This window comes from Peromyscus californicus, unplaced genomic scaffold (genome assembly GCF_007827085.1).
Source record: "Peromyscus californicus insignis strain IS unplaced genomic scaffold, ASM782708v3 Scaffold_16__1_contigs__length_79575227, whole genome shotgun sequence".
Lineage (NCBI taxonomy): Eukaryota > Metazoa > Chordata > Mammalia > Rodentia > Cricetidae > Peromyscus > Peromyscus californicus.
This window is the reverse complement of record NW_026294458.1, coordinates 1,540,884-1,565,843: the sequence shown is the minus strand read 5'-3', so window position 1 is coordinate 1,565,843 and position 24,960 is coordinate 1,540,884. Positions and strand designations below refer to the sequence as shown.

The 24,960-nt window shown below is 40.8% G+C and overlaps 2 protein-coding genes across 4 annotated transcripts in view; one reads left to right on the top strand and one right to left on the bottom strand.

The window, feature by feature from the left end:
• Prkdc (protein kinase, DNA-activated, catalytic subunit) overlaps window positions 1-8,387 on the bottom strand; it is a 237,871-nt gene extending 229,484 nt beyond the window's left edge. The window contains exons 1-7 of one of the 2 annotated variants that reach the window (XM_052739941.1): window positions 7,874-8,387; window positions 5,286-5,362; window positions 5,098-5,190; window positions 3,368-3,442; window positions 2,603-2,711; window positions 2,014-2,126; window positions 1,817-1,916 (exon numbers count right to left, since the gene is read on the bottom strand). In XM_052739941.1, coding sequence (XP_052595901.1) covers window positions 1,817-1,916; window positions 2,014-2,126; window positions 2,603-2,711; window positions 3,368-3,442; window positions 5,098-5,190; window positions 5,286-5,362; window positions 7,874-8,051 — 745 coding nt within the window. In that variant the 5' untranslated portion in view covers window positions 8,052-8,387. The remainder of the gene's footprint in view (window positions 1-1,816; window positions 1,917-2,013; window positions 2,127-2,602; window positions 2,712-3,367; window positions 3,443-5,097; window positions 5,191-5,285; window positions 5,363-7,873) is intronic. The other variant, XM_052739943.1, reaches the window with a different exon arrangement.
• A 156-nt stretch (window positions 8,388-8,543) lies between these two features.
• Window positions 8,544-24,131, top strand: Mcm4 (minichromosome maintenance complex component 4). 2 transcript variants are annotated; one of them, XM_052739945.1, is made up of 16 exons: window positions 8,544-8,808; window positions 9,137-9,298; window positions 9,613-9,776; window positions 9,857-9,958; window positions 10,664-10,759; window positions 10,845-10,940; window positions 11,415-11,553; window positions 14,504-14,724; window positions 15,043-15,163; window positions 17,892-18,151; window positions 18,763-19,128; window positions 19,787-19,914; window positions 20,447-20,654; window positions 21,470-21,698; window positions 22,149-22,282; window positions 23,453-24,131. In XM_052739945.1, the coding sequence occupies exons 1-16, from the start codon at window positions 8,739-8,741 to the stop codon at window positions 23,543-23,545; spliced, it is 2,589 nt and encodes an 862-aa protein (XP_052595905.1). In that variant the 5' UTR covers window positions 8,544-8,738; the 3' UTR covers window positions 23,546-24,131. The 2 variants fall into 2 exon arrangements, with proteins under 2 accessions (XP_052595905.1, XP_052595904.1); XM_052739944.1 differs by having other exon boundaries at window positions 9,134-9,298.
• The last annotated feature ends 829 nt before the right edge of the window (window positions 24,132-24,960 follow it).

Here is a 24,960-nt window from a genome sequence, read left to right as displayed (position 1 = left end):
AACTAACCCTCTAAAACTGTAACCAAGCCACCAATTAAATGCTGTCTTCTATAAGAGTTACCATGGTCTCCTCACAGCAATTAAATTACTAAGACACCTGGCAAATAATGGGAATTACAAATGTGAATAAAACATTACCTTGGACATTCATAATTTTATTCCTAAAGAAGAATGCAGAATATGTATATAACCATAATGTAAGGATTTTCTCCTAGGCAGGCTGACACCACAATTACCTATGTTACCTATCACATTATTTATCGCAGCTGTACAAAAGACATGATTTATTCCTGACTGGTTTCTTTGCCCTTCTAGCAGTGACTTTTATATCGCAGAAAACTATTGGCTTTGATAGCAGGGACTTACCTATTAGGAGACAGACATGATAAGAGCTTAAGGGAGAATAATGTCAAAGAGGCCTTATAGTGATACAGATAGCATCACATTTTTAGCATATGTCCTAAAAGACTTTTTTAAATGCCAACTTTGGAATAGAAAACCAAGAAAGTTTGACTTTACATTCAAGAAAAGAATTACAGGCTGGGCGGTGGTGGCACACGCCTTTAATCCTATCACTCAGGAGACAGAGGCAGGTAGATCTCTTGAGTTCCAGGCCAGCCTGGTCTACAGAGCTAGTTCTAGGACAGCCAAGACTACACAAAGAAACGCTGTCTTAAAAAATAAACAAACAAATCAAAAAGAAAGAAAGAAGGGAGGGAGGGAGGGAGGGCAAACAGAGAGAGAGACAATAATAGCATCTGAACTATCTAAACTGGGATTGAAGGAGGCTATTACCTAAAATAATGGCCATTTAGATAAAAGTAAATGGAATACTGGGAATAAGAGTGCACAGGGGAGTGAAGGGGGTGGCTCAGTGGTTAAGAACACTGACAGCGTTTCCAGAGGACCAAGGTTCAATTCTCAGCACCCACATCATGCCTCAAAATTGTAACTCCAGTTCCAGGGGACCTGACACCCTCACATAGACATATATGCAGTCAAAACATCAATAAACATAAAATAAAAATAAGTAAGTTATTTAAAGAAGAAGAAGGAAGAGGAGGAGAGTGCACAGTGGGAGAAGGGGAGAGACACAGACAGGATAAGGGGAAGAATCAACCAACATAAAATGTGTGGAAATTCACATAAAAATCTATTTCTTTATAAGTCAATGTGAAAAAATTAAAAAGGAAACAAAAACAACTATAGTAAATAGGTTTTAAGAACAAGAAAAACAAATCAACTATAAACACCACCTGCAGTCATAAAAGCAACAGGTACTCCCCAGTGTAGAGGGGTCTGGACAGTCACCATCCAGGGAACCGAGGGAGGTCTGACCCTGGCCTTGCAGCTTCCTCTTACTATCTCCTCTTACACACACCCTCCTGTCTCAGGTGGACAACCTTCTATAACAAACCTCCTCATATCTATTTTTAAGGTGGTAAAAAATTTGCATAATATTCATCATCTTAAAAATGTGTAAAGATACAATGTAGTAGCATTAAATATTTTCACTCTGTTGTGTAACATCACATTTTTTACCTAAAACATTTTCATCCCCCACAACAGAGAGGCTGCACTCACTGAAAACCAGCCACTGCCCCTCCTCAGCCCCTGGAAACTCCTGCTCTCTGTCCTGCACTTTCCTACTCTACATATCTCATTAAGTGGAGCTACGTACTGTGTTTTGTTATTTGACTGGTTATTTCACTTAGGATATCATTACTATCTAGGTTATAACATAAATCAGAATTTGTCCTTATTTTTGAGACAAGGTCTTACTACTAGAAAGAAAAGCCAACAAGTCTGGCAATACCTTCTTCCATGGACTTGGTGAAGTTGCACAGAAGCGAAGACAGCCCTTTTAGACAGCCAGCTAGAACAGGAAACTTAGGTTCTCTTACTGTTGATGTCATCTAAAAGGAATTTTTAGGAAGACATTACAAAATGGAAAAAATAAATAAATAAAACAACCAAGACTATGGAGATATACTGTCATAAGGCATATTATACCTGGGTCTTAAGTTCTCCCAGAAAAGCCCGGAACAGGTTTTCTGAATGATTTATCATTTCACTAGGATGAACTTCACCTAATACTCCCAGGAGCTCATAGACTTTTTCTAAAACTGAAAAATAAATTCAGACAAATGAAACCCTAAAACGACATTTAAATAAGTAAAAGTAACATAAATGTATGAACAAGAAAATAAGAAGATGTTCAATTCAAAATGATTTGAGGGCTAGTCAGACAGCTCAGTGAGTAAGGGCACTTGCTGCCAAACCTGACCCCTGAGTTCGAGTCCCTGAACCCACATGGTAGAAGGAAAGAACTGACTTCCTTCAACTGTACTCTGCACCTTCAAACATTCACCTGCACATACAAAAAAAATTTTAAAAAATTTTAAAGTAATTTTATAGTAAATTCTTTCCCAAGTTTTATCTAACTCTTTCTATAAGCTAAATTATACTTGATGTGCTTTCTATTTTAAGGAATCCCTTTGTTTGCTTCCATTATGTTATTCTTTTAGCAAAAGACCTTCATAGAGGAAATTAATGGTTAGTTAATATTAATTTGCTAAAATATTTGAAAATAACATCTCACCTGTATCAGATATTTTTGTTTTTGATGCAAGTTCTCCATAGAATTTGTTAAATAATTCTCCAATCTTAAATTCGTCCATGAGTCTAGAACTTCTCAGTATCTTAAGTAACTAAAAGAACACAAATTAGCATTTTCTAAAGAGAAAAATTAACAAAAAAAACATCCTCTACTTCAACAAAGCTTTGGTTTGGAATCCTGGCGTCCAGCTGATTTGCTCTGGTCTCTCCAGAATGACACCTACTCTGAAATCTGGGAACCTGGGGCTTGAGTGATCAGCAGGAGAACACAAGAGAAAGATGGTCTAAACTTAGTTTTAACTTCCCCAGAGAAGAATAATATGGTTAGAACTCATACTTCAGAGGCAATCAAGTCCAAAGTAATTGTAAACCAGAAATGCAAAGGAGACAGACTAGAAGTGAAAGTGCTCACTGCTAAGGATTCAAGAACAACCCACAAGAAACAAGGAGGTGCTCTTTGGGCACACCTAATAGCATGAGATCCGACCAAAGGCAGGAAAGGTGACAAATGGAAGAGCAGTAAATCCTTAGCTAATTTTCTCTTTACTTCCCTTACAACTTCAAATTCTTCTCTTATTACTCTGGTAAATATGAGAACAAAACATCATTGTGCTACCAAATGGTGGCTACAGAATCTACATGTCGTTTATATAATCACAACTCAATCCTCCCCTAAACAAAACTCAAATTTCCAGTTTTATATTACATACTTAACATAAAAACATATTACTTAAAAATATAAAATTACCTTAATCAGAAGGTCCAGGGCTGAAATTTTACACTTAGCAGTTCTATCTTTTGTATAAACACTGGTACAAGTATTCTAGGATTTAAAAGGAAATATATCATTCAAAAGGAGACAAAAATCACCAATATAACTTAAGAACAAAGACTTAATAATAGGTAAAACTCTATCTATGAGGGGTAATATCAATGTGTAACATAATAAAATTTATAAATTAACCATTAAAAGCATAATAGAATATATAAATGTACAGATTTAAAATTACTGAAAACTAGGCTCAGCAGTTGTGGTGAATGTCTTTAATCCCAGCACTCAAGAGTTTGAGGCCAGCCTGGTCTACATAGTGAGTACTGGAACAGCCAGTGCTACACAGAGAAACCATGTCTTGAAAAACCAAAACTAAATAAATAAGTAAAAATAAAAGTTACTGAAATCTCCAACTCAATATGTTGTCTTTCTTAATAACTGGTGCTGCTGTCTTTTAAGCCATAGCTGTTTTAATCAGCAACTGCAGTTGGGCTGCAAATGCCCAGCCTGTGGTGATTCTGTTCCCTGAGGCACCGACTCTTTCAAAGCTACCAAGGGAACATATCTAAATCTCTGTCCCTCTAAATAACTCAAGATTCAAAGGTTGATATGGAATTCTGTGCCTCAGAGAGGCTGAAGACCAAGTCTCACACCTCCTCTCCTTGCTCCCAAAAACCCTTCAACCAGCCCCCACTTAAAAGCCCTTCTCCCCCTGGCTCCTCCCTACCACTTCCTGTCAGCTACTTGCTGACTCAGCCTCCTGACTGCAGGTAAATTTTATTTAATCAAACAAATGTAACACATTTTTGCATCCTTAAATGTTCTAGAGCATAAACAAAAGCAACACACCTTAATATTCTACAACATCAATACACTATGGTTGCTATGTTAAAAACACAAATATATGATGCCTCAGTAAAAATTTGAAAAAATTAAAAAACAAAAGTGCATCATTTGTTTCTACATACATTTCCTACTTGTTGTTATACATCATGAAACAAGCTACAGGTCCAGCTACTCACAGGCTAAGGTGGAGGAATCACCTGAGCACAGGAGTATGAGTAGCTCAGACAACACACTGATATGAAAGATAGCAAGAGAGAACAAAAAAGCATAAAAACATGTGCAAAGTGGGCTAGAGAGATGATGGCTCAGCAGTTAAGAGCACTGCTGCTTCCACAGAGGACTCAGGTTTGGTTTCCAGCACGCACATGGTGATTCACAACCATCTGTAACTCCAGTTCCAAGGGATCCAATACCCTCTTTTGGCCTCTAAGGGTACATGCACATTCACGGTACACATAATACACAGATAAGCAAAACATTCATATACATAAAATAAATTAAAAAAATACAGTGTTAAAAAAATTTAAAAGCAGCCAAAGGAACTCAAAGAAAGGGCTAGAAAAGAAATTCAATAGTAGAGGGCTTGCCTGGCATGCTCAAGACACTGGGTTCTATCCTCAGTACCAAACAGGAAAAGAAAAATCTCCAAAAAATTTTGGTAGAAGTAAATAAAACAATCTATATATTGAAGACACATTTTATAGATATTAACTACTATGACTGAACCTTCCTAACACAATCAAGCTGAAATGAGTAAACGCCAATAAAAAAAGCATAAATAAATAAGAGCCTAAGATCTTTAAACCACAAGTTAAAATTGGGGCTGGCATGTATGAGTTTTGATTTTTCCTTTTCCTTACCTTTATATCAAGAGAATAATGCATGACCTTCTGGTCAATTTTCTCTAAGAAAACACACAAAAATTTTAGGGCTTCTTCTCTACAATCACGAAACTATAAGAAATGAATAGAAAACATGGGTAAGAATAAGCCACTCCAACAAAGAGGAAGATAGAAGAAAAAAAATGAAATGAAAGTTTTGCACTCACTTCATCAATGCTAAGTGACTTCCGGACAAATACAAGCAAACCAAACTCTCTGGAAAATACTAAGGAAACCTGCAATGCTGGGGGCGGGGGAGAGAAATTAATTAAAACTGCCAAGAAACATTTTATAAAAGACCCCTGAAAGCTGCCTGGTTTTCAAGGTACTCTTACAAGTAATAAAAAGCTAAATTTTGAAATAATGAAAACAGAACATTCCAGATGTTATTCCACAAAGATGAAGTAGACAAAACTTTCTCTCCTCCTCAAGATGCCCACACTCTTATCTGTGATGTCTAACTTCTGGAAATCAACTTTACAAGGTAATACAGGTTACAAGGAATGAGGGTGCTAATTAGTGACAAGGGCGGGATGGGGGAGAACAAGGGAATCCGTGGCTGAGATGTAGAACTGAATTGTATTGTAAAATAAAATAAAATTAAAAAAAAAATGCTGATACAATACTCCATCTGGTGGATTCAGTGTAATCATATAAGGCCTTAACAGAGCAAGTCAGGCCAGCTTGAGTAAAGACTCTACATAAAAAACAAAAGGAGAGGAAGAGGAACATGTCAGAGTGTTGAGTGGTGGTGGCACAGGCCTTTAATCCCAGCACTTTGGGAGGCAGAGGCAGGCAGATCTCAGTGAGTTCGAGGCCAGCATGGTCTACAAAGCAAGTTCCAGGACAGCCAGGACTGTTACACAGAGAAACCCTGTCTTGAAAAACCAAATCAGAGAGAACGCAGTAGAGCACAGTATAGAGAACCTCTCCTGCATCAGGAGAGGTTCAGGTACCTCATAAGATGGGGTACAGTATGCTGCTTGCTGCTTTAAAGATGGGGCTACAAGTCAAGGGAAGTGGACACACCCTAAAAGCAAAAATCACCAGCAAAGAAATAGGGTCGTTAGTCCTATAATCTAAATTAATGAAAAATGGGTTGTCTCCTAGATCTTTCAGAAAGGAAGTCTGCCTGAATACCTTGTATTTATCTTGGTGAGACCCATCCAGCTTCTAATCGTAGTATTTAAGGTGAGTCCTGTTATTTAACATCAGTAAGCTTCGGAGCACAGTAGCCCAAGCCTTGTAATCCCAGTACATGGGATGCAAATACAGGAGATGTAGAGTTAAAAAGGAGCCTGGGCTGTGTAGACATTGTCTCAAAAATCAAAACCAGGAACCAAGAAAGGCTTGCAGTGGTTATTGTAGCAAAAAGAAATTCACAGCCTATAATCTTTCAATATAATGTTTATCACAGTAAGGTTGGAACTGCCTTGAGAACAAAGAGGTCACTACAAAAATGAATTCTAACCTTGAAGTCCTGAAAACAGAAAGCAATTAAATGTTAATGTTTTTACATTCTATTTTCTCTATATTACTAGGTCCTTGACAACACAGTTATTATACAGCGTCTTATTCAAAGTTTTGTTTACTTTTTTGTTAAAAACAACAAAAACAAAAACAGGGTCTCACTATGTAGCCCTAGCTGGCCTGGAACTCAGAGATCTGCCTGTCTCTGCCTAGGACTAAAGACCCACAACACCACATCCACTTCCTTACACTGGTACAAAAAGGTTTGCCGATCTGTTTAAGAGGGGAACAGTTTTTACCCACAACATAATCAATTTTGTTTTATTTGTTTATGGTAGTACCAGAGACTGAACCTATGGCCTCATGCTTATCAGGTTAAGTGTTCCATCACTGAGCTGCCAGCCTACAAGTTTAAACATAGAACCTGGACCAATAAGAGCACTTCCTACTCTTCCAGAGGACCAGAGTTCAGTTCCCAACACCTATGTCTGGTGTAACAACCTGTAACTCCAGCTCTAAGGGCATCCAATGCCCTCAACTAGCATCAACAGCCACCTGCACATCTGGAGACAGACAGACAGACAGACAGACAGACACACACACACACACACACACACACACAAATAAACAGCGTGGTGGAGAGGGGGGCAGGGGGAGACTATCTGGCCATATAGCCCACGCCTGTAATCCTAGCACTAGGAGAAAAGGGGAGAGGTCAATAAGGTAGGAAGACCACAGCTGGAGGCCAGACCGAGCTAGCTCAAAAGAAAATAACTGAAACGAAAATGCTGAAAAAAAGGCATTTCCACAAAGAAAATTAAGTTGTCATGCAGGCATTGCTAAAACTTAAAAAGAGCATGGCAAGCAAGCGAGGTACCTCACATCTATAATCCCAGCATTTTAAAGTTCAGTTTTCAGGCTAACTTGGGCTACACAGGAAGTCTCTAACTCAAAAAAAAAAAGTAAAAAGAACAGTATGACTTTTAGTAATTTTTGCAATTATACTGCAACGAAAAAAGGGTTTTGTAAACGTCCTCGCGGGTTCAGGCAGGATTAAGATGAAAGAAAATACTTTCTCTTTTACTATCCTCCTACTTTGGATAGAAAAGACTGCCAAATTTGGGGGTCATTTTCCAACACCGGCTTTAAGACATCTTTCTTCAGATGCTAGGAAAAGAGAACAGTATACACATCCACAGATTGCAGACTTCACACGACCGTGCTACACCAAGGGAGAGAAACGCTGAGACCTCTGACAGGCAGGCCACCCGGGGACCATACCCACCCAGCACTGCGGAGCTACTGCTCAGCACGCACTCCTGTCCCAGGCCACGGATCAGCTGGTAACTGGCGCCAGCAGCGCTGCATCGATCCGCCGCGGACAGAAACTCCTGCAGCTGCAGTAGCCAGCCACGTACGCCGGCTCCCGCATCCGCCATGACGCCAGCAGCCGCTTCGCGCATGCACAAGGCCCTGAAAGTCCCAGCGGGAACGCTTCCTTACACTCCTGCAGGCAAGGGTGAGCGCACACACCCACAGGCCTACTGGTATGTAGCGCCTAACTTGTGCACCTCGGAAACCAAGGAGGCATAAACCCGCCACTCTAACCAAGCTAGGTAGCGCAAGAGCGTAGTCTGTACTTGGGACGCTTCAGACGTAAACACGCCTCCGGCGGAAGAAGGACTAGCCCCGCACGGATTTCCCGCCAAAACGCGGTCACGCTGCAGGATAGCCCATCCGAGGCGAGGGGCACACAGGGCAAGGCCGCTGCTGTACCACCGAGACGGCCTCCTAGAACTCCCCTTTGGGTTCCTTTTGGAGCTTTCCGGAGGTGGAGTTACGCGTCACTGGCTCTGTGATTGGCCGGGCAACTCCTCTCAGGCCACGCCCACTCCACGCCAGGACGCGCAGTGGCGCCGTCCGGAGGCGGAGCTACGTGCCCATGTCTCTGTGATTGGCCGGGCGCCGCTGGGTGCTGTGACGACAGAGCGGCTGGCGGGAATCCGCTCCGTGTTCGGGCCTAGAACGCTCGGCCAGGTGGGCGCTAGTTTACTGACTTAGCCTGGTGCACGCTTTTCCAGCTAACCCGGAGCCGAGTGTTGGGACGATTCAGAGCCAGTTTGTCCTTGTGGCGTAGGTACCACAGCACCATGTCATCTCCGGCATCTACCCCGAGCCGCCGCAGCAGCCGACGCGGACGAGTCACCCCAACCCAGACGCGTGAGTTCCCTCATCTTCCCCTTTCCGCCTCGTCCCTCTTTTCGCAGCACCGTGGAATGTCCTGAGGCCTCCTAGCCTGGTGCGTGGTTGACGAGCCTGGGCATATAGTGGCCTCTATTCACTCAAGATACAGATGACTGGCTGGGCGCTCATCCCCGGACTGTCTGGTGTGGTCAATTCAGTTGGTTAAAAACGCGCACGCCTGTTCTCTCTGTTCTAGTTCGTTTGTATTTTTTTAAGTAATAGGAATACCTGAGAGGAACATCCTGGAAGACTGAGCATGCGCGTTGATACCCTTTTGTTGTTGTTTTGTTTTGTATGGCAGCAGTAAGAAGTGAGGAAAGCAGGTCATCTCCCAATCGGAGACGTAGAGGCGAGGATTCATCCACTGGAGAGCTGCCGCCAATGCCCACCTCACCAGGAGCCGACCTGCAGAGCCCCGCTGCACAAAATACCATGTTTTCTAGCCCTCCTCAGATGCATTCTTCAGGTGGGTTTCTGCAGATGTTGGCTATACTGTAATAGAGGTAATTCTTCAGCTGTCTGGTTTGCCGCTTTAGCAGTTGTTATGATGCCTAAGCATTCTTCTGTGTAAGCTGATAGGTTCTTCACTGAAACAGCCGGGAAGTGAGGCAGAATTAGTACTTGTTAAGTCCTGGTGAGTATAGTAGAACTGCATTTCGGCTGTGAAAGATTGCAATAAGTATTCTGTCTAGACTGGCAGACACCAAGCATGCTAATTTTGGGGTTTGATGTGCTACAGGAATTTGTTTCGTGGTAAAGGTGAATATGTTGTTTTTATAGCTATTCCTTTGGACTTTGATGTTAGTTCACCGTTGACATATGGCACTCCCAGCTCTCGAGTGGAAGGAACCCCAAGAAGTGGGGTGAGAGGCACACCAGTGAGGCAGAGGCCAGACCTGGGCTCAGCACGAAAGGGTCTACAGGTGGACCTGCAGTCTGATGGGGTGAGTACAAACCAGCTCTCTGATGGTGACATAAAATAGGTAGTTCCATTAACAAATTTCTGTCATATGTTTCTCTATAGACAGCAGCAGAAGACATAGTAGCAAGTGAACAATCTCTAGGCCAAAAACTTGTGATTTGGGGAACAGATGTGAATGTGGCTGCATGCAAAGAAAATTTTCAGGTAAGTTTATGTATATATACTAGAACTCATTCCTGAGACTTTGGGAGAAAATATTGGTAATCTGTATGTAGGTAGCTATGATGTATAGCAGCAGGTTGTTTGCGGCTTAGAATTCATTCCTCAAAAATAATTTATGCCATGCAGAACATACTTATACTTTTTTAGATTTTGGTATTTTGAGATGGTTTCTCTGTATGGCCCTGGCTGTACTGGAACTCACTCTGTAGACCAAGCTGGCCTTGAACTCAGAGATCCTCTTGCCTCTGCCTCTCTGCTAGGATTAGAGGTGTGTGCCAGCACTCCAAAATAGGTGGTAAACACTTATAATCTTAGCATTGAGGAAGAGGGTTGCCAGAAGTTCAAGGCCAGCCTGGGTTCTATAGTAAGCCCATGTCTCAAATCCAAAAAAGAAAAGCTTCTATGTATGTGTAAATATAGCCATATACTCAAAAATTTTTTCTTTCATATATTCATTTTTGGGGGGCAGGGTATGCCATGCACGGCTTTTAGGTGGAAGTTAGAGGCCAGTTTGCAGGGGCTAGTTCTTTCTGCTGTGTGGGTTTGGAGCTAGAACTCAGGTCATCAGGCGTCTAGGCAAGCATCCTTAATTACTGAGCCATCTTGCTGGTCTCTCGTTCTGCATTTTAATAATAATTACATATTCCTAAGTTCATTAAGCTTAATATTTTTTTTCTCCATGTCAAGAGATTCCTTCAATGTTTTATTGATCCTCTGGCAAAAGAAGAAGAAAATGTTGGCATAGATATTACTCAGCCTTTGTACATGCAACGACTTGGAGAGGTAATCAAATATGATTTACAAGTGGAAGTTTTGTATTTTGATAAAAAAAATTTAGTGAAATATGACTTGTTCATATATTTTACAGATTAATATTATAGGGGAGCCATTTTTAAATGTGAACTGTGAACACATAAAATCATTTGGCAAAAATTTGTATAGACAGCTCATCTCCTACCCACAGGTAAGAGTTGACTTTGAACCTCATTATAATAAATGTTTACAAGGAATGTTCCTAGCAAGCAGAATTATATTTAGGTTAAAAATACACTTCCAAACGTTGAATATTTCGTAAAGAAAACCATGTTTTACTACATTAAAAATGAAGAGGATTTTTTTCTTTACTAATTGTAGTGTTTCTTAAAAATAATGAACCTTACCAGTGATTTCTTAGATTTCATGAAGTAAATTACCTCTTTTTCAGGGGGCATTAATTGGATGCTGTTGAGGCAGGGTAGTGTCCAGGGTAGCTTTGTAGCTGAAGATGACCTTGAACTCCTGATTTCTGGGCTTCTGACCCCTGGAGCTGGAGTTATGGGGGCTTATGAGCCACCTGATGTGGGTGCTGGGACCTGAATTGGAGTCCTGGCAGAGCAACAAGTGCTGTCAACTCCTGAGTTACCCTTCAGCCTCTACCTCTTCACGTTTGTGTTTACAGGAGGTCATACCAACCTTTGACATGGCTGTCAATGAGATCTTCTTTGAACGTTATCCTGACTCCATCTTAGAACATCAGATTCAAGTAAGACCTTTTAATGCACTGAAGACAAAGAGTATGAGAAACCTGAATCCAGAAGGTAATATATTTAGTAGAAAATGCCTTATATGGAAAGAAAGCTCAAGAATTGTGTAGTGAGTAGTGATAGCATTAAATTATAAGTTGAAAAGATATTTTCTGAATACTTTTATGAACTAATTGTGCATTTTTTAACTTCACTGAAATATCTGATATAAAAGAAATAATTCTATCCTGTAAAAGTGAATTTATTCAAATACAGTAAATCTCTAGTTAGTAGGTATGCACTTTCCTAGTCACTAAAGAAAACAAATACAGAAGTCCAGCAAAGTGGCTCAGCTATAGAAGCAAATGCTATGAAAACCTAATTATCTGGGAAGGAGAGGATTGACTCCTAAGGACTGTTCTCTATTTTACGTATGTGCCCACACTCATATATACATGTACTACTACTACTACTACTACTACTACTACTAAGAGGATTGACTCCTAAGGACTGTTCTCTATTTTACGTATGTGCCCACACTCATATATACATGTACTACTACTACTACTACTACTACTACTACTACTACTAATAATAATAATAATAATAATAAAACAAATGCAGAACATGATCCTCAACTTTAAGCTTAAAGAATTCCAGCTTGGGAGCTAATAAAACATGAACAGAAGGTAAGTGTCGGTGCTGTAGGAAAAGGACAAAGTCCTGGACGTGCAGAGGAAAAATTGGTTGTGAAAGAGAAATTTAGATGGTAGGATTTGAAAAGTGAATATGGCAGAATTCCTTCTAGATAACAGAATGAAGAGATGAAGGTAGAGAATGCTGCATGTGAACAATAGCATATGTGGGTGGCTGAACCAGGAACTTTGGAGTTCAAGAGTACTTGGAATGACAAAGAAGAATGTAGGTTTTTACTCCTCATTCTGGGTTGCCTTGCCCAGTCTTTTTTTTTTTTTTTTTTTTGGTTTTTCAAGACAGGGTTTCTCTGTGTAGCTTTGCGCCTTTCCTGGAACTCGCTTTGGAGACCAGGCTGGCCTTGAACTCACAGAGATCCACCTTGTTCTGCCTCCCGAGTGCTGGGATTAAAGGCGTGCACCACCACCGCCCGGCCACCTTGCCCAGTCTTAATATATGGGGAGGTGCTTAGTCTTTTTTGGTTTTGGTTTTTTTTTTTGAGACAGGGTTTCTCTGAGTAGCTCTGGTTGGCCTGGAACTCACTCTGTAGACCAGGCTGGCCTCAAACTCAGAGATCTGTCTGCCTCTGCCTCCCTGATTAAAGGTGTGCGCCACCACTACCTGACTGATGTGCTTAGTCTTACTGAAACTTGATATGTCATGTTTTCTTGATGTTCATGGGAGACCTGCCCTTTCCTAACAGAAAGTTAGGAGTGCATTGAGGGTGGGAACAGATGGGGGCAGGGTGAGGGACTGGGAAGAGAAGAGGGAGGGGAAACTGCAACCAGGGCATAGAATAAATAAACTAATTTTAAAAAATGTATATTTAGGTTTTATTTCAAAATAAGCAGGGAGATGTTTAGAAGAGAAAGACTTTGCCACTTAGGCAAATCAGGGAAGCTCTTTTCATATGAATTCAGTTAGACTGACAGTGGCTCAATTATGGGATATCAGCATCCTAATCTGGACAGTCCATGGTGATATAAATAGAACAGAATGACGTTTTTCCATGTGTAAAGATAGAAATGTAATTGTTTTTTAGAATTAATAAAATTACCTCTGTAGATAAATATAGTAAGATTGTAAAGTACCTCCATAAGAAAACAATATAAGCAATTAACATAAGCAGGACTTTTCAGTATTTATTAAAGAACCATAATTTTCTATTATAAAATCAGCTCTTTACATCACCTTTCTGGTGAGATGTTAGAGACCTTAAGGGGAGGCATGCCATACTTTAGAAAGAACTCATGCATAAAGCCTGGGATATAGTTAGTTGTGCTGACTGTAAAAAAGAAAAACAAAAAGTGTGTAACAGAAGCTTGTTTTATAGATGACTGCTAAGAGGCAAAGTGCTTTTTTTCCTGTAGGCACTGATTACAAAATAGATGTGGTATGTATTGATGACATCTTTAACTATGTCCTTGCTCCATTCTGTAGGTGAAAGAGGCTCAAAATATCACCAGGGTCATATACTTTGCCCATGTTGTCCTGGTCTAGAATCTAGGCTATTCTTGTGTATTATATATTTACTTGTAGCACATGCTGTGCAGGCCAGAGGAAATGTAGGGTATCATTTCTTAGGCATTATTTTGAAAAACAAAAGGGTTTTTCACTGAGTAGGGCTCAGCAAGTAGGCTAGCTGGCTGGACAATGAGCCCTAAAGGTCCTTCTGGGTTTTTTTTTTTTTTTTTCCTCCCCAGTGCTAAAATTATAAGTCCATCTCCACCCCCAGCATTTCCAGCCCAAAATTTTTACCTGAGATTCAGGTTTTCTAGGTGGCTTTAAGTGATATGAAGAGACTGGGGGACAAAATATATCTACACATCAAGTTTCTCACCTGTTGATATCCTCTAAATGGGACACATGAGGATGAAAGGTCCAGATGTGGGCCAGCAAGATGGCTCATTGGGTAAAGATGCCAAGCCTGACCACTTAAGTTAGATCCACAGGACCCATACAGTAGGAGAGAGAACTGACTCTCATAAATTGTCTTTGATCTCCACATTTGCACCATGAAAGCATGTGTTCATATTCACATACTGTTAATAAGTAAGTAAATAAAAAGTAAAGAAACCTTAAAAAGGATCAGAAGTATACTAATGTTGAGAGGAAAGAAAGCTGGACATAGGATGGACATCCTAGGCTGGTCCTGAGGATACCAACCAGCTGTCCATTCCTGGTTACAGTGCATGCTGTGTCTCCATTGGTCATCTACAATTCTACTTAAGAGTCTGCCTTAAGTCTGCCTTAGTGTTGATTTGATTCAGACCCAGGTTGGTGGGCTGAGGGAAGAGGCTGGTGGACAAGCAACCCTCTTTTCCCTTTACAGACATCGATCAGCTCATCACCATCAGTGGCATGGTCATCAGGACATCACAGCTGATTCCTGAGATGCAGGAGGCCTTCTTCCAATGCCAAGTGTGTGCCCATACCACCCGTGTGGAGATGGACCGAGGCCGAATTGCAGAGCCCTGCACTTGTGCACACTGCCACACCACTCACAGCATGGCACTGATCCACAACCGATCTCTGTTCTCCGATAAGCAGATGGTATGTGGCCACTCTGCACCCAGACTGTGGTTTCCCAACACTGCTACCTGTGTTCTTCCTCTGTCTGAATCCTCAGACAAATTTAATTTGTCAGTCTACCCTCAACCTTCCTAAATGGAATTAAGCGCTTTGCCTTTGATAGTCATGGTTTTGTTAATGACTAGAATTTGGAGCACACTGATGCTTCAGTACTGGTATGCTACGTTGTAAACACTGTTGTGTCTACACTGTACAAAGGGCTATGGTTCTTTTTGGCTTTGTTTATTTCCCATGGTAATTTCTGTTTCTGAAGTTCTCTCTTTCCTATTCTTCCTTCAGATCAAACTTCAAGAGTCTCCTGAAGACATGCCTGCTGGACAGACACCTCACACTGTTGTTCTTTTTGCCCACAATGATCTTGTAGACAAGGTTCAGCCAGGGGACAGAGTGAATGTCACAGGTAAGGATGTAGGTTTGAAACAAGAAGACAGTTGATGCTGTGGTTTACCTCTGTAAGTTCTCAGATGCAGATTTTAGAGTTCATGTCCTGGTGGGCCCTTGCTGTGTAAATCTCTCAGAACTTTGTATGTTTCTCAGATTGGTAATGTTGATGCATAAGAACAGCTTCAGGGTGTAGTTAGTGTTGATTTGATTCAGTCTAACAGTAAGTAGCTCAGCGACAGAGCACCGACATGGGAGTCATGAATGCTTTTCTACTTATTTCCTACATGTACAGCTATGGATTAATGTTACTGATGGGGTAGAGTAGCATCAGTACTACTACAAAGCAGAGCACTTTGTCCATATGGGAAAGCAGTTGCTGACTTGTTGGTTGTTGCAGCATGCTAAATGCTGTCTCTTCATGAAAAAAGTGCCCTATCTTTAATGTCATATGGGTGTGGCAGACTTTCCAGTTTGGAGAAATGTAGGCACTTGGTCAAGGGAGATGGGTCAAAGAACAACATTGTTCTTCATTAGGAATTGAACCCAAGTATCCCTGGCTCTTGAGTCTGGGGCTTACTGTCCCAGCTACTCAGTGAGTCAGGATTTCTTCCCTAACATAAGAGAGACATGCAATCCCAGTTTTGCCCCCCAATTTCCCTAACACCTTTGGTAAGGTATTTAATCCAGTAGGTTGGTTTCTTCAATCATTGTATCTTCTGTGCTCTATCACAGTTGGTACCTAGAGGAACAAAACTGGGCCAGTTCAGACATAATTAATATCACCTAGTCCACATCACTCTATGGGTGAAGTGTAATCTGGTTTGCGTTTTTAAAATGTTATGTGTTTGGGTTTTTTGTTTGTTTGTTTTTTGGGTTTGTTTTGTTGTTGTTGTTGTTGTTGTTATTGTTTTGAAATTTTGTATCGGAGGACAGCTTGTGGGAGCCAGTTCTCTTGTTCTTCTTACATGGAGCCTGAAGATGGAACTCAGGTCATAAGGCTTGGTGGCAAGTGCCTTTACCTGCCGAGTACTTTTTTAGCTCTGTAAACTGGTTTTCTTTTATGTTTTAAATAAGAATTGCATTGTCTTGTTAAAGGACCATGGTCTGTACTGTGAGAATGAGAGGGAGATCAGATTTAGTCCTCAAAAGTAAAGGGCCTGGGTAAGTGATGCTTGCTGTGCAAATCTGATAACCCGAGTTCCTTCTCTGGGTCCCACCTGATGGAAGGAGAGAACCAACTCCCAAAAGCCAGCCCCTGACCTCCACACACCACCCTGACACATGAGTGCACGCACACAGTCATCTCACATACTAATAATAAGTTGAAACTTTGATTTGTTTTAAAGCAGCCAGAAACAGAATTAGTATGGAGTTCAGGGCTAGTTTGAAACCCAAAGAAGAAAAGCATCAGATACACCAGTTTAGAACAGCTTTCCTTCTTAGAGAATGTAGTAGTTAAAATATTGTTTATCACTTAATTTCTCTCTGAATTACTTTCTTTGGAGACACAGAGGTGTGAGGATTGGATTGGCATGCAGTGCTAGGGATCAAGTCCAGAGCTTTGCACATGCTGAGTAAATATGCTCTGCTAGGGAGCTGTGTCTCCAGCCCTTAATTAGGTTTGTGAGAAGATATCAGAAAGTATCTTGTTCCTAATATGAAGCCTAAGTTGTCATTTTTCCTTCACCTTTGAGTCAGTAGACTATCTTGCTATTTGTTACTGTTAAAAGATTTGAGCTTTTAGGATTTTCATTTTCTCAAGTTTTTGGTGTAGGCTTTAGCATTTTGTTCCAGTCAATTACTAAGTAAATCTATCTTTTAGCCTAGGGAAATGACATTACTGTATTAAATATGACCATGATGCAACCTTTCTTCACAAATAGCCTGCTTTCATTTTGCACCTAGAACAATTCTGTACCAAGTAGTTATACACAGATAGTTCCTTAAGTTCATACAGAACAGATGGATACAAATGTGATTTTGGGTCTGTTCTTAAGAACTTGTTTCTTGCCAGGTGGTGGTGGTGACTGCCTTTAATCCCAGCACTCAGGAGACAGAGCCAGGCAGATCTCTGTGAGTTCGAGGCCAGCCTAGTCTACACAGTGAGTTCCAGGACAGGCACAAAAATTACACAGAGAAACCCTGTCTCAAAAAACCAAAACAAACAAACAAACAAACAAACAAACAACTTGTTTCTTGGGTCTGGAGAGATGGATCAGCAGTTAAGAGCACTGACTGCTCCTCCAGAGGACCTGGGTTCAATTCCCAGCACTTACATGGCAGCTCACAACTCCAGTCCCAGGGGATCTGACCCCTTCACACAGAATATATACAGGCAAAATATCAATGAACATTAAATAAATAAATCTTTTTAAAAGAAAAGGAACCTGCTTCTTCCCAGTTTGGCCGTTTCTTCTGTTTCTTGATTTTCTTTTTTTTTTTTTTTTCGAGACAGGGTTTCTCTGTGCAGCTTTGCGCCTTTCCTGGGACTCACTTGGTAGCCCAGGCTGGCCTCGAACTCACAGAGATCCGCCTGGCTCTGCCTCCCGAGTGCTGGGATTAAAGGCGTGCGCCACCACCGCCCGGCGATTTTCTTAATGTAGGCCTTTGCCTAGGTAGCTAACAGGTAATGGATATTCAAGTGAGATGGGGCTCCCAGGTGCTGCACATTGCCTGTGCTGACTACTGAGCTTGCAGAAGGAGAAGCAGAAAGGTAAAATTGTGTCTCCTGTATATGTTCTTAGGCATATATCGAGCAGTACCTATTCGAGTCAATCCAAGAGTGAGCAATGTGAAGTCTGTCTATAAAACCCACATTGATGTTATTCATTATCGGAAAACTGATGCAAAACGCCTGCATGGCCTTGATGAAGAAGCAGAACAGAAACTTTTTTCAGAGAAACGTGTGAAATTGCTTAAGGAACTTTCCAGGAAACCAGACATTTATGAGCGACTTGCTTCAGCCTTGGCTCCCAGCATTTACGAACATGAAGATATAAAGAAGGTAACAATGGCCGGGCGGTGGTGGCGCACGCCTTTAATCCCAGCACTCGGGAGGCAGAGCCAGGCGGATCTCTGAGTTCGAGGCCAGCCTGGGCTACCAAGTGAGTTCCAGGACAGGCGCAAAGCTACACAGAGAAACCCTGTCTCGAAAAACCAAAAAAAAAAAAAAAGGTAACAATGGAGTTTTTAACTTGATATTAAGATTTACAGTTCTTTGGGGTCAAATATTTTTAAAAAATTCATTTGCCATTGCTACCACCTCCCAAAGATAAGAACTGTTTGCTTTGTGACAGAGCAAGTCACTGACCTCTGCCTCAGTTGAATGTTACTATTTTGTTGTGTATATACTCATCTCTGTGCTGTGTGCATTCTTGTCCCTAAACCTAAGAGGTTATTTGGGGTCAGAACAGAGGTTATGCTGGTTAAGTCCTACAATGATGTCATGTCTACTTAGGTTTAAATTGGTTAGGAATAATTTAGAGTGACCAGAGCACTCTCAGATGACTTTGGTCACACCTTCAGCTTATAAAATAGAAAAGTACCTCTGAAACATAAGATAAAGCTATTACTCTACAAAATGAATGTTTAGATGAGTTTATGCATTTTTTGTAGGGAATCTTGCTTCAGCTCTTTGGTGGAACAAGGAAGGATTTCAGTCACACTGGAAGGGGCAAATTCCGTGCCGAGATCAACATCCTTCTATGTGGTGACCCTGGTACCAGCAAGTCCCAGCTGCTGCAGTATGTATACAACCTGGTCCCCAGGGGCCAGTACACATCTGGAAAGGGCTCCAGTGCAGTTGGCCTCACAGCCTACGTGATGAAAGACCCTGAGACCAGGCAGCTAGTCCTACAGACAGGTGCCCTTGTCTTGAGTGATAATGGCATATGTTGCATTGATGAGTTTGACAAAATGAATGAAAGTACAAGGTCTGTACTGCATGAAGTCATGGAACAACAGACTCTATCCATTGCAAAGGTGAGTGGTGATGTCCACTGTGACTACAGACTCAGATGATATCTGCTCGTAGGAAAGTGATCAGTACTTCTCAACATGTTTCAGTTAACATTCTGTATTGAAACCTCTGTCTTATATTAGCTTTTATTCACTAATATGTAGCGCTTATAAGCTTGAGTTTGTGTTGAAGTTACTTTCAGTGTTAAGTGTTTGCTTTTTGATTTGAAGATGTTAACACATCTGCAGGGGGTTGGAGAGTTGGCTCAGTGGTTTAGAGCAATGGTTGCTTGGCCAGAAAACCTGGGTTTGATTCCCAACACCCACATTTGGCTCACAACCATCTGTCATCTATAACTCCAGTTCCAAGGGATCTAGTGCTCTCTTCTGACCTCCACGGTTACTAAGCACACATGTAATGCATATTCATTTAGGCAAAACACCCAATGCATAGAATAAAATTTAATTAAAAAGAAATACAGCTGCAGAATGCATATATCTAAGCTCAGTCCTAGGCTTGAATCTAAGGACAGAGTGCCATCTGTGTGTACTGAAGTCAGTGAGAATCTTTTAAATAAGAAACAGCAGAGCAAGTGAGGATTAGCCAGAGGTCAGATGAAGATAGTTGTCTTCCTTGTGGGAGTCAGGAAAAGGCTTCTAACTGCAGTGCTTCCTCTGATAGGCTGGAATCATCTGTCAACTTAATGCACGGACATCTGTCCTGGCAGCAGCAAATCCTATTGAGTCTCAGTGGAATCCTAAAAAAACAACCATTGAAAATATCCAACTACCACATACATTGTTGTCAAGGTACTAAAACATTTCTGTACAATGAATGCTTCTGCTGGCTTATTCATAAAATTGTCAGCAGTAGATTGGAAAGAAAACAGAGTCAGCAACTGTTAGCAATCTCTTACTAGCATTAAACAATAATTCAGATTTGGTTAGTCAGGCCTTTTGGCCAGGTTTATGTTAATTATACTAAGTTTGTTTTGTTTCTGGTGGTGCTAGGGATTTAATAAAAGGCCTCTCATGTGTTAGGCAAGTGCTCTATCCCTGAAGTACACTCCTTATGAAACAGTTATTCTCAGACAAGTTGAAGGTACTTGTTCCCAAAAATACTTGATCCTCTGAATTATAACATTTCTCAGAGAAAAGACTTAATTCTCTGACTTTGCTCTTACCTAGGCAGGACTAAGGATTGGTTGGTTGGTGATGTGGCAGCCCTCTGTGGGTTCCTATACAGTACAGTCAATGAGTGACTTAAACACCTTTTAAGTCCTACTTATAGATATGTTGGTGTCTCAAATAAGAAGACGGTGTTTTTCCTCTGTCTTGTCAGGTTTGATCTTATTTTCCTCATGCTGGACCCTCAGGATGAGGCATATGACCGGCGTCTGGCTCATCACCTGGTTTCACTGTACTACCAAAGTGAAGAGCAAGTAGAGGAGGAGTTCCTAGACATGGCAGTGCTGAAGGACTACATTGCATATGCACATAGTACCATCATGCCCCGGCTGAGTGAGGAGGCCAGCCAGGCTCTGATTGAGGTAACCAGGCCTAAGAAACAGTTTGTAACTCTAGATGAGCTACCTGTTTCTCTTTGCTTGTTTTTAAAAAGTAGAGTCTGTGGTAATTTAGATTCACACATACTTACAAGATGGGCAGGAATGTGCTAGGGCTTGTTTGGGCTGTATTGTGAAATGGCATGTGCTTTGATGGGTTTACATCCTAGCTAGATTCCAAAAGGCTCAATGAGGGTTACAGATGATATGTGATTTTTTTTTTTCATTTGTACCACAAACTACATGCAAAACAATTCTCTTTGAAACAGTATATCCTCAGTCATCTTTATATGCCTTGTAGAATGGGTCTTATGGGCAGACATTTGCCAAACCTTTTCTTATAGGCTCTCTGATATATTCCTTTCCTCTGCCACTGTTTCCTTTGTTGTGGTTGTTGTTGCTGTGTGTGTGTCTTTCTGTCTGTGGGTCTGTGCGTTTGGTGTTGGGGATTATACCCATGGGGGTCTAGACATGCATTCTTCTAAGTTATACTAGCAGCCTTTTAATCTCTCTTCTTCATGCCTACCTATACAGATGTCTCCAAGAAGTCTTACTGTCAAATACTCCTGATATCACCGTACATTGATGTAACAGTCCTCTAGGTTTCTATGTTTCTGTTTGTGTGTAAGAGTCTAACCAAGCCTTAATGAGTTTCAAGTCCACAGCCTAGAGCCAATTCGTAACTCTAGGTAGACAGACAGGCCTTCAGTTATTTAATAGAACCCTAACTATTCAAGGTCATCCATGAAACGGAAGGTTCTTGTCAGCAGTGACTTCTATGTTGTTTCTACCTTCTCTAGGCTTATGTGAACATGAGGAAGATCGGTAGTAGCCGGGGAATGGTTTCTGCTTACCCTCGACAGCTAGAGTCATTAATTCGCTTAGCAGAAGCCCATGCTAAAGTAAGATTTTCAGACAAAGTTGAAGCAATTGATGTGGAAGAGGCAAAACGCCTTCACCGGGAGGCTCTAAAGCAGTCTGCAACTGACCCCCGCACTGGCATTGTGGATATATCTATTCTTACTACAGGTTTGTTACTTGCTTTGAAGAAAAAGACTTACAATCAAAAGGGATTCTGTTTCCTCTGGTGTCTTGGTACCTATTAAAATCCATTTCAAGGGAGAATAAGGCATGCACATTGCTCACCTCTAGTCCCATCTGTGCAGAAGGCTCAGGGAAGAAGGTCACTTGGGCTCAGGAATTCTAGGCAAACTGAGGCAGCATAGTAAGGCCCTGTCTCAAAAAGAATTTGATCTCCTAGTAAGCATTAATATACTTGCTAAACAATTTGTGTAGGCTTTCAGTGGCAAGTAGCTATTGATACATAAAGTAATTGAAATAAAACTCATGTTCTTGAATATACTCTGGCATTTGGCTGTTCTAACTTTTTTGGCAATACTACTGAGGGAATGTTTGTGGGAATCTAACATTTCACTTCCTCATGGCAGAAATATTTTCAGTGATTTCTTTTTGAAATAGGGATGAGTGCCACTTCTCGTAAACGAAAAGAAGAATTAGCAGAAGCATTGAGGAAACTTATTTTATCTAAGGGTAAAACACCAGCTTTAAAATACCAACAACTTTTTGAGGATATCCGGGGACAATCTGACACAGTAAGTGTTTATATTTATGTAAGTAATAAATGTAGCCGGGCGGTGGTGGTGCACGCCTTTAATCCCAGCACTCGGGAGGCAGAGCCAGGCGGATCTCTGAGTTCGAGGCCAACCTGGTCTCCAAAGTGAGTTCCAGGAAAGGTGCAAAGCTACACAGAGAAACCCTGTCTCGAAAAACCAAAAAAAATAAAATAAAAAATAAATAAATGTAAATAAGAATAAGATAGCCACTGGGTGGTGGTGACGCACACTTTTAATCCTGCACTTGGGAGGCAGAGGTAGGAGGATTTCTATTTCGAGGCCAGCCTGGTCTACCAAGTGAGTTCCATGACAACCAGGGCTATTACACAGAGAAACCCTGTCTCAAGGGGAAAAAAAAATGGGAAGAATATGATTGCCTCTTCCATAAACACATCATCAAGAAATACATAATTGCTGGGTGGTGGTGGCACTCGGGAGGCAGATCCAGGTGGATCTCTGTGAGTTCGAGGCCAGACTGGTCTACAGAGCAAGATCCAGGACAGGCACCAAAACAACACAGAGAAACCCTGTCAAAAAAAAAAAAAGAAATACATAATTTATATTTTAGTGTACTTGTTCAGAGTTTAGATTTGTTTTAGCGATGTAATATTTGTATGACCTTTTACAATTAGTTAAAGATGAATTATTAGTGAAAAAAATTATATGGGTTGAAGTGAAGGTCTGTTTGTTTTTTGCTTTGCTTTGTTTTTATGACACTTCTTTACTTTCCCTTGACTGTATTTCATGATGATGGCAGAGCTTAAAAAGGACAGTGTGCACCTGGTCCTTTGAAGAAACATTTGCCATCCCTAATTCACAGCTTAAAAAAATGTGTACAAGTAGTGTTAGTGAGATGGCTCAGTGGGTAAAGAAGATACCTGCCACTGAGCCTGATGAACTGAGTTCTATTCCTGGGACTCATGTGGTGGAAGGAGTGAACTGACTTTGACAAGTTGGCCTTTGACCTCCACTTACGCACCAGCCCTCACCCCCAACACACATGGGAACACAAAATAAATACAACGTATATAAAATGTAATTTGGCAAAGTGAATTGTCTACAACCACCAAAAAGACAGACTCTTAGTGGTAGTTTAACATTTGTGTGTCTAACAGGAAGGACTCAATGTGTGACATTTTTGTTTCCTAGGCAATTACCAAAGATATGTTTGAAGAAGCCCTGCGTGCTTTGGCTGATGATGACTTCTTAACAGTAACTGGGAAAACTGTCCGCTTGCTCTGAGCTGTGTGGCTCTTGTTCTAGAGTCAGATGCTGTTGTCACTGATGCAAATAGAGTTTAAAAGGCAGTATTCATTCCACCACATAAAAATTTTCTATCTTGCATTGTGTTTTTTAGTAAATGTATGTTTTTACTTTCTTCATTTTTACATTTTAAATTACCAACATATACAGTAGAGGTAACCTTCTTGATGTGCCACTTTAATTTTTAAGCATCTCTTTATACACTGAGTCCAAGTCCAGTTTGGAGAAGGTTTTCTAATGGGAGCTTTGCTTTTGTTGTATTGCAGTGCTGGGAATGAAGCTAAGGGTGCCACCCATGGTATATATGCAAGCTATGTCCTCATTGTGTGGAGAATTTTGTGATTGGAGGTAACAAATGGCCAGGATACATCCTTTATTGTGATGTGATGATAGGCTAGGGACTTTATTCCTTTTATAGCACCTGGATTTAACTTAATTTGTAGAAACTTACCCCCATAACTGTTCCTAGAACAAGAATATGATTGAAAATTGCAAAATTCCAAATTGGCTTCTACTTTTTCCTAATATGTAAAACTATTTCCTAAATAAATGATAGAAAACGTAATGCTTGGTTGTTTAACACTGTTTCTCATTAAGAGCAGAACTTTGCTAAATACTATATTCTTCGAGTCATAAAGGTACTTTATAGACTGTAAAACAAGACAAGATATAACGAATTTGCATTAATCTTTTTAGATCCTTGGAATCACTATTCTCAAAACCATTGTAGCTTTAAATCTATGTAAATATTTCTACAATAAATCTCCAAACCATTTGAATTATATGAATTAGACTTTAATGTAACTTGTAATCAGTTCTCACTGGTAGTATACATAGATCTAAAAATGAATACTTATATATAGCATTGTGATGTTGATATTGAAATGCTGTATTTCAAAGGAAGAAGTAATTGAGTTGGGACATCACCAGAGGCCATCTACCTGTCCATTTGTGTACATTGGTATGAATTCCTATATAGAAGATGGCTTCCACATGTCACCTTTACCTGGGAATCAGGTCTTCAGAAGATGAGGGCATGAGAAACCTCATAACTTGTCTGAAATCCCAAAACAGGAGCTAGAATTCATAGAATTTGTTACGTTCTGACTGGAACTGAAACTGACTAGCCATGTCTAGCTCAAGTTTTACCTTGGTGTTATGAAATACTTTTGTACACTATGGAGATACATATTTGCCACAGCACCTTCTTACTGGTTTAATAAAATGCTAACCAGCCATTAGCTAGGCAGGAGGTATGGGCAGGTCAGTCAGATAGGATGCTAAGAAGAAGAAAGGCAGGGTCGCCAGGAGCCACAGAGGGATCAAGACATGGTGGAGGACAGGTAAAACTACAAGCCACGTGGCAATACGTAGATTAATAGAAATGTGTAGCT

Excerpts from the sequence above, each read along its gene's own strand:
- Mcm4 (XM_052739944.1), top strand. The coding sequence starts at position 8,739 with ATGTCATCTCCGGCATCTACCCCGAGCCGCCGCAGCAGCCGACGCGGA. Across the intron at positions 9,299-9,612 it reads TCCTCAGATGCATTCTTCAG|CTATTCCTTTGGACTTTGAT; the intron begins GTGGGTTTCTGC and ends TTGTTTTTATAG. Across the intron at positions 21,699-22,148 it reads TATATCTATTCTTACTACAG|GGATGAGTGCCACTTCTCGT; the intron begins GTTTGTTACTTG and ends TTTTTGAAATAG.